Here is a 14,530-nt window from a genome sequence, read left to right on the forward strand (position 1 = left end):
TATGCAATATCAATTTCAACTATCATGAGAGATTCAAGTAATAGAACCAAACAATTAAAACTGAAAAAAGGATTTATTTTTTTTAAAAATAATTTTCTGCAAAATGTAAATAAATGCAATTTCTGCTGAGGAATAAATGAGGACATCCCCCATTCAATCCCACTTAAAATGGCTAAAATCACACACAGGGGTATCGCATGTGGTGCACATGATTACAATATCATGACCCAGTGTTTTGAAGGAGGCTTGCCATTTAAACCTCACATTTAGTTTGATGTGCCCCTGACTGATGACGTGAGAGAAAACACCATGGTGAGATCAAAGGAGCTGTCTGAGGCCTTCAAAAAGAAGATTGTCGACGCTTATGAGTCTGGTAAAGGATTTCAAAAGATCTCAAAAGAATATAAAATCAACCATTCCACTGTCCGGAAAATAGTCTACAAGTGGAGGATGTTCAAAACAACTGCCAACATGCCCAGGTCCAGCCAATCAAGCAAGTTCACCCCGAGAGCAGACCGCAAGAGGCTAAGTCTCCAAAAACTCTAAAATGTCGTCACGGGTCCTACAGTAGGCTCTTGCTACTGTTGATGTGAAAGTGCATGCCTCTACAATCGGAAAGAGACTTCACAAGTTTAACCTTCATGGGAGGTGTGCAAGGAGGAAACCTTTGCTCTCCAAGAAGAACATGAAGGCCAGACTGAGGTTTGCCAGAGTGAATGTAGACAAAGACCAGGACTTCTGAAACAATGTTCTTTGGACAGATGAATCTAAAATTGAATTATTTGGACACCAGAACAGAGGACATGTTTGGCGTAAACCCAATATAGCAGTGGTCTCCAAACTATTCCACAAAGGGCCACAGTGGGTGCAGGATTTCACTCCAACAAAACAAGACCACACCTTTTCACCAATCTGGTGTTTTAGAAGTGTAATCAGTTGATTGTAGTCAGGTGCTGCTTGTCTTAGTAGAAACCACATTGGTTAAAAGGTCTGTGCTTGATCGGTATGAACAAAAACCAGGACCCACAGCGGCCCTCGAGGACCGGTTTGGAGACCCATGCAATACAGCATTCCAGGAAAAGAACCTCATACCAACTGTGAAGCATGGAGGTAAAGTCATGGTTTGGGGATGCTTTGCTGCAGCAGGACCTGGCCAGCTCACCATCATAGAATCCACCATGACTTCTATCGTGAATCAGAGGGTGCTTGAGGAACATGTGAAATTATCTGAGAAAAAAATTAAAGCTGAAGTGTAACTTGCCCCTGCAACACTACAATGACACCAAAACATACCAGTAAATCCACCAAGGACTGGCTGAAAAGGAAGAAATAGCGAGTCCTGGAAAGGCTGAGTCAAAGCCCAGATCTTAATCCCATTGGGCTGCTATGGGGTGACTTGAAACGGGCTGTAAATACAAGAAACCCCTGAAAACATCTCACAGCTGAAAATATTCTCCGTTGAGGAGTGAAGTAAACTTTATTCAGACGGATGTCAAAGACTGATAAATGGCGACATAAAGCGTCTTATTGAAGCCAAAGGGGGTCCTAACTTTTTCCTCAGTTAGAATATGCATTTTCTTTGATGTATTTGGTTCATAGAATGTTATTTTTTGCTGTTCACCTGCAATTAAATCACTTTCTTTTCCAGAGATAAAGAAAAACAAGATCAGCGATTGATATGTGAACATTTCATAATAAAGAACTGAATATTAAATGTGATGTCCTATTTTTTTCACATGACTGAATATATGTTATCTCATACAAGTAGTGTTGCTGTTTACTCTTACCGAGGGGACACCATGTGGGGAGGTGATGCTGAGAATTCAAAACTGAAAAAGATATAAACAAAACAATACTTTGTATTTTGCCAAAACACTGTTGTTTCTAAATATAAATGAATAGCGCATTATAATTATAACAATTCTTATATTTAGGTCATAATCTAATACATACACATTCATATATATATATTTTGAATAAATAGCCATAGAATTCTCAACATAGACAGAGACAGACAACCCCCTCCTGCCACCTGCTGCAACACTGTTGTCATACAACATGCCTCAGTCTCCCAGCATGCATTGCGGCACTAGAGCTATAAATAGCATTTAAACTTCATGTTCTGTGCTTTCATTAATTGCTAGTAATGCTATTTAATGTGTTTTTATGTGATAATTCTAGTTTTGTTTTGAAATTGTGATTTTGAATGACTTTTGACTTAATTACCTTCCATTATTTGTCCTTTTTCATGAAGTGGATCTGCTTACATACTGCAAGCTTGGATTGTTAGTCCCTGCCTACTATGTTGCCCAAAATAGCAGGTGGCTAATACGACCCAGGTTGGAAACGGCAAATATTTATATATGTAGCCTATTTAAATGTACTTGATATGTCAGAAAATGTTCTGGAAGCATAGCGTGAGAACTTTATTTAGGGTATTTTTTTCCACCGAAGCAATTTGACGCCCCCGCCTCTAGATGACGCCCTACGCAACCCCCTAGCTTGTCTATGCCCAGGGCCAGACCTGCTCCCAGTATTTAAATATTAAACATTATTCTCAACATTTTATAAATAATTATTAAAACTTACCTATAACATGTTGTTTTTACGTTAAATTTATTTTAAAAAAATAATGTGGTGGTAGACGAATTAATCAATCAGTCGTCATGTAATTTAAAACTGTTTGCAAAATTCTCTAAAAATCAGCAAAATGGGCCATGACGTAATTGATGTGTTCATAAATTCCCTGCTACTCAAATTTTGATCTAAAAGTGTTTTGCCGCAAAAGAATTACATACCAAATACACAATAAATGAAACATCACTCTACCAATTAACAAAAGATTATAGAATAACGGTTATATTTTTCTTTTAGTTGAATTAATAATCGCTTGTGTCATCTATTTCAGACGTGGATTAGAGCAAATCGTTGCATTCACACAACATTGATCAAGGCATTGAACGCACCATAGACGAACCGGAAGAAGAATATTACAAACAGGAAACAATACCACAAAAGTAGAGCACAAACATGGACCGAATCGGCCCTCGGTTCTTGACTGTTTTGTGAACGAAAAACGTTTGGAAAAAGGCTATATACTTAATTTTGATTTTTTTTTTTTTTTTCATCGTTGACCAGAAACCAAGGCTTCAAAATGGGGGGCGGAGATCTGGTAAGTACGATGTTTTAAAAGACGGAGGAGTTTGAAATGTTGTACAAATTGTGTCTTGTGAAGACCCTGCTTAATGGCTTCCACTTGTCCTGCGCTAGAATTTAAAGAAGAGCTGGCACCCCCAGACTATGAAAAACATCGAACGCGTTTGGAAAGCCGAGCAAAAACATGAATCCGAACGTAAGAAAATCGAAGAGCTTCAGAAAGAGCTGAAGGAGGAAAGAGCCCGCGAGGAAATGACTAGATACGCTGAAGAAACCGGTGCCATAAAGTTAGTACTCACAATTTTGCAGTCTAAAAAAAAAAAACGGCGACGTCAGTCAGGTTGTGTCATAATTTATGATTTTGCACATTAACAGAAAGAAGGATGATCGGCTAGACTGGATGTACCAAGGTCCTTCTAGTCAGGTGTCCAGAGATGAGTATCTCATGGGACGTCCCATCGACAAGCAGATCACAGACCAGTATGAGGAACCTGAAAGTGGCCCATCAGCAGAAACTGGACTTCTGCCCGGCTCCATCTTCAGCCCCGTCGCTGCTACGTCCAGCATGGACATGGCTGCCAAGATCAGGGAAGACCCTCTGTTTGAAATCAGGTAGGCTTTGCTCCATTAACAATTATTTTAAATTTCAAACACAGAGTGAGAATGCTTTATTTTGGACATGAGAAAATAAAAATAACAAACAAACAAAACAAAACAAAAAAAATAGACAAACCAATTATAATGCTTGAGATAACAGCAACAATATTTAAGACAATAATAATAATAATAAGTATTAGAATTTATTCATTGTGTCCAAAAAGGAGTAGGATGAAGCATTTGCTTATTAAAACCTACCCCCCTTTTCTATTCCTCAATAATATCAGTCCACCTTATTTAATTAGGCCTCATATCAACAAAGAAATAATGCAACCATATACATAAGATGCAAGACAAAATAAAAATGAAATGAAATAAAAAGTACCAGCCAATAACAGATATGTGAAAACCCCCTATATTAGAACCCTTCCTCTTCCCTATACCCTGTGAAAACCATGTGTTTATACCACTTCCTAGACTGGGTCATGCTTGGACATTGCTTGAGCCCCTCATCTAACTTATTCCACAGCCTTACTCCACAAACAGAAACACAAAAGCTTTTTAATGTAGTCCGTACTCTCTGATGCTGTAAGTGAAGCTCCCCTCTCAAACTGTAATGACCTTCTCTGTTAGTAAACAACTTCTGTATATTGCCAGGAAGTAACATGTGGATAACCTTATACATGAGCTGAGCTGTTTGAAAATGAACCAAGTCAGTGAGTTTTAAAGTTCTGGATTTTAAAAATAATATATTAGTATGATCCCTATAACCAGCATTATGTATTATTCTTATGGCTCTTTTTTGCAAAATGGATAGTGAATTTATTGTACATTTATAAGTATTACCCCAGACCTCTGCACAGTAGTGTAAATATGGCAGGATTAAAGAGCAGTAAAGAATGTGGAGTAATTTATTATCAAGAAGGTGTTTTGCTTTATTCAGAACTGAAATGCTTCTTGCTAATTTACTTTGTATATGTTTTATATGAGCTTTCCAATTAACCTTGTCATCAATTACAACGGCAAGAAACTTATTTTCATGGACCCTTTCAATATTCACCCCGTCTATCTGTATCTGTACTTGACTATATTTATTGTGGCTGCTAAATAACATAAATTTAGTTTTACTTAAGTTTAATGATAATTTGTTTCTATTAAACCATGCTTTCAGTTTACAAATCTCATCAGAAACCCTCCCCAGGAGTTCATGTAAGTCCCCCCCAGAGGAAAAGATACTAGTGTCATCTGCACTAGGCTTTGCTCCAATAACAATTATTCTAAATTTCAAACACAGAGTGTATTGTTATGTCAAGTAGGGCTGGGAATAGACTTCATAATGATATTGACGGGACACAGGGCGCAGGGCCGATTCATAGGGGGGTAGGCATGTGCCGGTTACCGGTTTCACGGTTTACCGTGGTGTGAAAACGTCGCGGTTTCAAAACCTCTAAAATTTTCCGTCAGACCGTAGTACAGTATTCGCTATTTTTCATGTGTCAAAAATGCAGCCAGAAGTGGCTTGTCGCGGCAGCGCTCACCCCCTCCCGTTTGTTGCTGTGTGTGAAAGTGATCGATCGGCTAGACAGCCAGTGAACCCAAAAACAAATACTCCAAACATAAGGCGTACTTTTCTTCAATTTATTAAGCTCTCAAATCGTGGTAAGTGGAATATACAAAATGAATACATTTAAAACGTTGTACAATTGGAATTTTCCATGTGTGAGTAGCTTCAACAGATTAGCACCATGAAAAGTTCGCCAAAAACAAAACACATTTTCCTTTCAAATTCAATATACAAACTAACTAAAAGCTTACAAAGACGAATGTTAGCCTAAGCTTAGCTGGGAGAGCAACTTCGTCGAGTGTTACAGTCGCAGATAGAGCTGGGAATCTTTGGGCACCTAACGATTCGATTACGATTACGATTCAGAGGCTCCGATTCGATTATAAAATGATTATTGATGCACCCCCCTCCTTTTTTTTTTTTTTTTTTTTTTTTTTTTTTTTTTAATAAAGTTTTGTACATTAGTTCCAAAATTGTTCAAAAATACTCTCAGGCTAAACCAAACTACTATTTCAGTATCAAGTTAACTTATAGCAGTAAACAAATATACAAAATAACATTAAATAAAAAAAACTTCAGTCCCCATTCTGTATCAGCAGCTTTAAACTACATTCAATTAATTTAATGTTGTGAATCAACCGTTAAAGTTGTTAAAATTGCTCCCGTTCCATTCCATAATTTCCCTTTTGTCTACTTTTGACATGTGAAAGTTTTAAAACTATTTTAAAGATAGATTCAAGTCAATATTTTACCGATTTAGGAGTATTTTAGATAAAAAGTTAATTAGGTTTGCTTGGAAGGTTCGCTACAACAGCATTGCAGGGAAGTTTACTGCTTTAAGATGGCGGCCGTTTACTAACGCCCGCATCTAGCTTTTTGCAGATGTGCTGCTACCGCTACCGAGTCTATAATCCATCTAGTCCATCGAGTCTATATAAATGATATCTACCGTAACATTATGTAGCTTAGCTGTACTTGTAGCAGCTTTTCGGCAGCAGTCAGGTATGTTGTTGTGTTTTTTTATCTCGTGGCATGAGTTGAGCTAGAGCCGTGAGTTGAGTGTTGGCATTACCCGAGGGGCCGGTTAATGAGAAGCATAATGTTTAGCTACTTCCGCTCCGTTCCGTCCCGAAGACCGCGCGGCGCGCTGAGTGTGTTGTACTTCCGCTTTACTTGGCATATTTCAATAATCGGAATTTGGATGTTTGTGAATCGTTCTCGAATCTTCCACGGCCGAATCGCGAATAATCTAAGAATCGGAAATTTTGCACACCTCTAGTCGCAGAGTAAGAAAACAAGCTTGATTCGCTTGAATGAAGGGAAAAAGGGGATAGCATGAAAGATCGCTAATTGCGAAAGATCCTCTTGCCCTAAGCAAATCCACGTTCGCTGGATCAAGTAGAGGTCTCACTCCCAATGTTTTTTTTTTTGTTTGTTTAGATGAAACCTTTCCACAACAATATTTACACTTTAAACTAACTTATACATTTTTAACTAACTTATTAACTTATGAATTCTTTGTCATTTAACACATAGGCATGACATCATGTAGACTAGAGCTGACACAGTGGCTGAAAATGGCGAAACTTCACTTTCCACCCTCAAAAAAAAAGTCATGCAGTAGAATTTAAAAAAAAAAAATTATTCAGAAGTGTTTTTACTTTTTTATAGAAATGATTTTGTTCTTGCTCTAATCTTGAGCAACTTGAGCTGTGGCTGTGGCTATAATCTATAAGTGATATTTATTTTAATTTTATTTAAAATATTTGTTTTTTTTATTGATAATTTGTTTTAACAATATATTCATTTTCCAATTTGCAACTATGTTCTGAAAAAAAAAAAAAACTGTTCAATGGGGAAAAAAATAAAAAAATAACCCATACATCTCAAAAGAACACATTTTGGAGCTATAATTGCAATACCGTGAAACCGCGGTATTTTTGCTGACGGTTATCGTACCGTCAAAATCTCATACCGGCACATGCCTATAGGGGGGCTATCTCTGTCAAAGCTGACCCAGTGGAAACATGGACAAAGAGCTTTTTACGTTGGAATTCTTGTGAATAAATGCTTGAATCCCTGAATTCTTTATAGTTATGGACGTAAAACAGTCTCGTTTCTTGGTTAAAAGCAAAAAAAAAACAAACGTGCAGTTAGCATTTATTTCACGTAAATATGTCGAATGTCTGTTAATGTTAACTAAACATTAAGAATGTCGTGACTCAAAATCAACAGGGTATGACCCAGAATGAAGATGAAGTGACCTATAAATACCCCCCAAACTGGGAAGACTCCATGTGAATGCTCTGTTTCAGTGCCACTGACTGTGCTAGACGTCCAGTTATATCTTTGACCTTCCCATTCAAAATGCATTGGGACGTCTAGTGCCGTCAATGGCAGCCAATGAGCTAACACAGACACTATTCTAGTGGAAGATTTTAGTAGCAACCTGTTGTTTATTTAGTTTTTTTCCCCAGACAATGACACCTATTTAAAACGATATATTGATTATTGGCAAAGCATATCGATAACTTTTGGGATACAAAGTATCGCGATACATCACCATCTCGATATACTGTCACACCCCTAATGTCATGTGTGTGGTTTTATACATTCTGTTTTGCACTCAAGAAAACGTGAGGAAGCAAAGAAGAGAGAGGTCTTGACAAATCCAGTGAAGATGAAGAAAATTAAAGAAATGGTAAAAAAATGAAATGATTTTGACTGTCAAGATGCTTCAACGAAAGATATGACAAAGTTAGATAACATTTATATAAAACTTTATTGAACTTTCACAGCTGCGTCAGAATCTTGACGTGAAAGACAAGAAAAAGAAAAGGAAGAAGGACAAAAAGGAAAAGAAGGGAGACAAAGACAGAAGAAAGGAGAAGAAACACAAAAGAAGCCACTCGGTTTCCAGTTCAGATGACGATGACAAAAAATACAGGTTATGTAATAAAAGTGTCAACAAGATTATTTAGGAGCGTTGATTAATTTTAAAACTGAATGACACTCTTAAATGTACCTTTCAGGTCACACACTCGAGATGGAATTTCCTCTCACGACAAACCTCACTCCCATCATCTTCCAGGCTACGGCCTCCTGGTCAGTAAGCTGCTAAACCTCAAGTCACACGCGTCAGTGGTCCTCTTACTCACTCTTGCTTTTACATTGTAGCTCCCTGCAGGCAAACAACACCACTCCTCTGCTTTGAATCACTCAAGACGCCATGAGAGGAGTCGAAGCCGATCTCCCGCAAGAAAAAATGGCGAAAGTTACTCCTCTTCCTCACACCGAAGCGACAGGAAAATGGAAGTCAGGGCTCGTAGCCCACAGAAAGAACGCTACCAAAGGCAGAGGAATCATGTGTCAAAGTAAGTTTTGGGTTGGAAATATTGTTCATAGTGTGGACAGTCATGTGAAAAATTTAGGACAACTCATTAAATATTCAGGTCTTCATTAAGGAATATTAACATATCAATGTCTGATCTTGTTTTTCTTTATCTCGAGAAAAGAAAGTGATTTAATTGCAGGTAAACAACAAAAATTAACATTGTTTTACTCATTTTAGATCAACAAAAATGCATATTCTAACTGAGGAATAAGTGAGGACACCCTACCATCTAATACCTAGTTTTACCCATTTTGGCTGAAATAACTTAAGTCAGCTGGCTTTTGTAGCCATCTACCTGTCTTTGACATTGGTCTTAAGAAAGTTTGCCCCACTCCTCGACGCAGAATACATTCAACAGTGACTGACTGTTGAAGTGAGAGAAAACAGCATGGTGAGATCAAGGGAGCTGTTGAGGCCTTCAGACAGAAGATTGTAGACGCTTAAGAGTCTGTTAAGAGATTTCAAACGATCTCAAACGAATATAAAATCCGCCATTCCACTGTCAAGAAAATATTCTACAAGTGGAGGACATTCAAAACAACTGCCAACATCCCCAGCTCTGGCCGTCCAAGCAAGTTCACCCCGAGAGCAGACCGCAAGATGCTAAAAGAAGTCTCCAAAAACCCTAAAATGTCATTACGGGACCTACAGCAGGCTTTTGCAACTGTTGATGTGAAAGTGCATGCCTCTACAATATGAAAGAGACTCCCAAATTTAACCTTCATGGGAGGTGTGCAAGGAGGAAACCTTTGCTCTCCAAGAAAAACATAAAGGCCAGACTGAAGTTTGCCAGAGTGAACGTAGACTAAGACCAGGACTTCTGGAATAATGTTTTTTGGACAGATGAATGTAAAATTGAATTATTTGGACACCAGAACAGAGGACATGTTTGGCCTAAACCCAGGACAGCATTCCAGGAAAAGAACCTCATACCAACTGTGAAGCATGGAGGTGGAACTGTCATGGTTTGGGGATGCTTTGCTACAGTAGGACCTGGCCACCTCACTATTATAGAATTCTATCATGTATCATACGGTGCTTGAGGAACATCAACAATCGTCTGTGCAAAAATTTAAGCTGAAGCAAAACAGGACCCTGCAACATGACAATAACCCAAAAATTACCAGTAAATACACCAAGGACTGGATGAAAAGAAATGGAGAGTCTTGGAATGGCCGAGTCAAAGCCCATATCTTAATCCAATTGAGATGCTGTGGGGTGACTTGAAACGGGTTTTACATGCAAGAAACTCCTCAAACATCTCACTGTGAAAGTATTCTGCGTTGAGCAGTGGGGCAAGCTTTCTTCAGACCGATGTCAAAGACTGGTAGATGGCTACAAAAAGCGTCTCACTGAAATTATTTCAGCCAGAGGGCGTAACTAGCTATTAGTTGGTAGGCTGTCCTAACTTTTTCCTCGTTAGAATATGCATTTTTGTTGATATATTTGGTTTAATGACTAAAACAATGTTAATTTTTGTTGTTTACCTGCAATTAAATTACTTTCTTTTCCAGTGATAAAGAAAAACAAGATCAGACATTGATAGGCGAACGTTTCTGAATAAAGAAATGAATTTTTAATGGGGTGTCCTAATTTTTTGATATGACTGTATGTTAGGTGGGAACCACTGTATACCTCACGGGTTTCGATGCAAGGCTCACGATATGGTGGGGAGTTTATTACTTGTAGACGTCCAATCTATTTGAAGTGGGAGGATAGACAGCAAATGACTGTATGGCAGCCAATGAGTTATCATATGGACATTTGCTGATTTTTTTTCTAGCAAGCTGTTCGTCCCATGTATTTTTTTTTTTTTTTTAAATGACACTTATTTGAAATGACATTGATTCTCAGCAGGAGTGTATTGATAAGCTATCGGGATACAAAGTATTGTGATATGTCACCATATAGATATATTGTCACTAGTGCTGCAACTACTAATCGATTAAATCAAGTAATTCGATTAGTAAATGGATTCAAATTCAATTTTGCTGCTTCGAGTATTTGTTTAACTAAAGTGGCGTTGTAATGGCTTGTTTTGAAAGTCTTTGCATTTAGTTTTATTGATTTGTGTGGATACACTGCCCTCTAGTGGCGACAGTGAATATGACAAAGCTCATTTCACATGACTTAATCCAGCTGCTCCCTGTTAAAATCAACATAAGACAAGTTTTTGTGTAAGATTGTTTTTTAATGCATTCATAATATATTGGAATATTTAGCCGATTGTAAAATAATAATTCTTTTTATAGCATTTAAGCTAGCAGGACTTCTGCTGTGTAAGTTAGCCAATTGTTCTTTTGTTGTATTTAGACCCACATTTTTTTTGTTTTTGTTTTTTGTTATACCGTTTGAGGCTCTGCTCAGGTATTTTAATTTTCTATGTTCCTTATCCGATTATTTGAACTAACTAGTTCATCGATTACTAATAGATTACTATTTTTGCCGGAGACGCATCCGTCAAAATGGGCGGAGCCGGGCCTGGAGTCAACGGCCCAGTTGCTTATTCACAGTTTAACCAGCGAACATGGACAAAGAACGCTTCATCATGGAGGTGGAAAGTCACAAAGAGATTTATGATGCAGCAGATCATCATTATAAGGACAACATTAAGAAGGAAGCTGTATGGTGTCCTATTATCTGCGTTTTTCTGGCAATGATATCAAACACACGCCGTGCTGACAACTTTGTTTTTTATTAACACACGGCGCTAACAACACTTCCTATACCTGTAGCTCTCGGCAGGCTGTGCCGCATCACATGAACAAAACATCAGCGTGCGTGCGCTTCAAGGTGCCTCGGAAAACATCAAATCAGAATAGTACACATCGAACGCCACAGCTGAAACTATGAGGGGAAAAGTTTTCTTTTGCCTAAATGCTTAAGTTATTAATTGCCATTTTATTTTTCTTCTTGAAAAAGACTTTTTTTTTTTTTTTTCCTTCTGTGTTTCTGTGCGGTATTAATTAGGGGTGTGCCATCTTAGGCACCCCACGATCCGATTCGATTACGATTCAGGACGCCACGATTCGAGCTTTAATCGATTATCGCGATATCGTCTATGATCGCGGTTATCGCGGTTATCACGATTATCGATGTATCGTGCAGCACTGATTACTAAAGCAGCCAAGCAAATTTATGTCCATTATTTATTTAAAATATCCTTATGATTCAACAGGAAAGATGGAATAATGCCCATACAACAAAAAGCTGCCCTTAAGCTGCTTTTTTATTTATTTCGTTTTACAAGAAAGTGCAAAATGCTTAACTATTTTAAAGGGAGTACTCATTTCTCTCAACAATGCAATGAAATTTACACTGGTGGAATGAATTCGACATTTTCTGGACACAAACAAAGTGTCTTTAGAAATAAGACTTCTTTTAACCAGTATACTTTGTTTTCACAGTGTTACCTCTTGGAGTAACAGGTGGAAATCTCAACTGGTCTCGACACTGCTACACTCACACTCATTACAGCGCGCGCACTTTCTTCTCTTTCTATTTCGCATGTTTGTAGTGTTACCACTGTACTTTATCATGGTTTTACAAGTTCTGCATATGAAATACACGTTAGCGAATTAGCTCATTAGCTTAGCGCTCGGCGCTAACTATTAACATCTCAAAAACAACAACAATAAAGGCTAAACAGTACAAGAGGGTTCTTGTACTCACCTCTTATAGATGCACACGGGTCTTAGCAACACACTCAGGATATTTTTTTTTAATTGAAATGCCTTAAAACTACAGCTGGTCATCTGAAAGGCAAGGAGCAACGAGCAAAGAACTATCTCTCTTCCCCTCTCGCTCTAAAAATGCGCACAAAAGCGCGACCGGCTTCTGGTCCTGCCTGCCATATACACAAATTTATTTTCCAGTCTTTTAAAAAGGAGTAAATCTATCTTCCAGTAACTGGGAGCATCCATCATAACGTTGTGTGTGCGTCCGTTAACGGTGTCCGGGCCGCAGACGTGTCTTGAATTTCGTTTCGCTACGAGCGTTGTTAGGAGTGAAAATAATCGTTTTTTAACCTTTATGAATCGTAATCGAATCGTCACGTGTCGAATCGCGATGCATGTAATAATCGATTTTTTGGAACTCCTCTAGTATTAATATTGTTGTCTTTTACTTAAGAGGCATGGTCTATTGTTTTTAGTTGTGATTTCTTAAAAAGTATTTTTGAATTTAAGAGTAAACATCGCGTTTAAATAGGTGTACCTGATCTATTAATATATACTGTATTCTCACTGTGTTAATGTAAATTGGTTTTTAAAAAAATTGGGGGGGGGGCGCAATAATATCGCATATCATAAGAATTTATGAGACAAATTATCGCACACTAAAATTTTTGTTATCGCGACAGGCCTTCTACTATTACTAAAATAATCGATAGCTGCAGCCCTAATTGTCACACCTAATGTACGGTACATGTATATGCATATACAGGGTGACCCAAAAAACAGGAACAGTTTAACAATTCAATAAAACTAAGAGTAATGGAAGAAAAGTATTTTATTCATAGTAAATGAAACTTTGAAACAAGTAGTTTTGTTGTTTGGTTTCATGGGCTGAGACTTTTACCAAAGTTAGGTTTTTATCAACACAACACTACTTTTGGCGCAATATTAGCAGATTGAAGTAATACCTGGAGATAAAAGTAGTCAAATTTTGAGATTAAAGTTGTTATATCACTTATATTTACGTCGAGTGAAAGTTGTTGGGGGTACGCAGACTTCAATTTCAACAGCATTTGGCAACGGACGTAGGTTGAGTGATGCAATGTGGCGTGACAAAACGCATCTTAAGACCCCAAAAAAAAGAACTGTGTCAATGTCACAATATTTATGGACTTGACTGTACACACTGGCATTGCTCTGCCAAATTTAAGAATATTTGGAAGTCGCCGAACGTGATTATCCATGGAAGAAAAAGAGACCATTGATCTGATTTCCCCAAAAATTCAATCCGCTTTTGTCATATTTTTCTTGCAGGAAGCTCTCTGCAGAGGAGCTGGAGCAGAAGAGAAAAGCCATGATGGACCAGGCAAAGCTGAGAGACGAGGACAGGGAGAATAATGTGAGAAGATACAAGAAGCAAGATGAGCAAGAAAAACTGCGGGAACAAAATTCCAAGCGTGACCACCATGCTGGCTTTATTCAGTATGTTTTGCTGTTTTGAACACAGATCATCTTTACACAGATTTTGGTGTCGAAGATTATCAAGTCTCAAATTGTGCATTTGTTTTTGCAGTGACATGAAGTTAGAGAGCGCAGCCACGTCATCTTTAGAGGACAGAGTCAAAAGGAATATCCACTCCATTCAGAGGACGCCAGCGTCATTGGACAATTTTATGAAGAGATGATATACTGATATACTACAATATACTGTACATACTGATTCCAAAACGTTTATTCAGAAGAATAGTGCTCCTTTAATTGATATACGGTGCTTAGTAGAGAAATGGATGTGTTGTGATTAACCTACATGTAAAATCTATTTTGTGTTCAGTGTTAATAGAATAATTTTATATTAAAAAAAAACAAAAAGCAAAAATTCTTAGCTTGTGTGTGTAAAGGCAGTTTCTTATGTAAACATTGTAAAGTATTTTCCTTCCATTTTATCCGGTCAAATCGTGCTTGTCATGGTTTTATTTTTAAAGTTACGTGGTCTTGCAAAACGTAATGGATTAAAATTTACGGAACTGGTTATTGCTTGTGCTCTCAATTAACCACTTGCTCAAATGTTTACACACAGCTGTTTGAGGGTCACACGACTACATCATTTAGCTTCATTTGTTTGAGTCAGTGGTTCTTAACCTAGGT

At 37.8% G+C, this 14,530-nt stretch overlaps 1 protein-coding gene across 1 annotated transcript; it reads left to right on the plus strand.

Annotated features, from left to right (window-relative positions):
* The first annotated feature begins 2,992 nt into the window (after window positions 1-2,992).
* cwc25 (CWC25 spliceosome associated protein homolog) lies at window positions 2,993-14,416 on the plus strand. The gene is made up of 9 exons (XM_057844682.1): window positions 2,993-3,172; window positions 3,271-3,443; window positions 3,532-3,768; window positions 7,949-8,018; window positions 8,116-8,264; window positions 8,350-8,422; window positions 8,495-8,691; window positions 13,700-13,867; window positions 13,959-14,416. The coding sequence occupies exons 1-9, from the start codon at window positions 3,155-3,157 to the stop codon at window positions 14,068-14,070; spliced, it is 1,197 nt and encodes a 398-aa protein (XP_057700665.1). The 5' UTR covers window positions 2,993-3,154; the 3' UTR covers window positions 14,071-14,416.
* The last annotated feature ends 114 nt before the right edge of the window (window positions 14,417-14,530 follow it).

The sequence above is a fragment of the Corythoichthys intestinalis genome, chromosome 8 (assembly GCF_030265065.1).
Source record: "Corythoichthys intestinalis isolate RoL2023-P3 chromosome 8, ASM3026506v1, whole genome shotgun sequence".
Lineage (NCBI taxonomy): Eukaryota > Metazoa > Chordata > Actinopteri > Syngnathiformes > Syngnathidae > Corythoichthys > Corythoichthys intestinalis.

Bases quoted from the DNA above. Each gene is read 5' to 3' on its own strand.
- cwc25 (XM_057844682.1), top strand. The intron at 3,769-7,948 runs GTAGGCTTTGCT...TTTGCACTCAAG, and splicing joins GACCCTCTGTTTGAAATCAG to AAAACGTGAGGAAGCAAAGA. The intron at 8,692-13,699 runs GTAAGTTTTGGG...TTTTTCTTGCAG, and splicing joins CAGAGGAATCATGTGTCAAA to GAAGCTCTCTGCAGAGGAGC.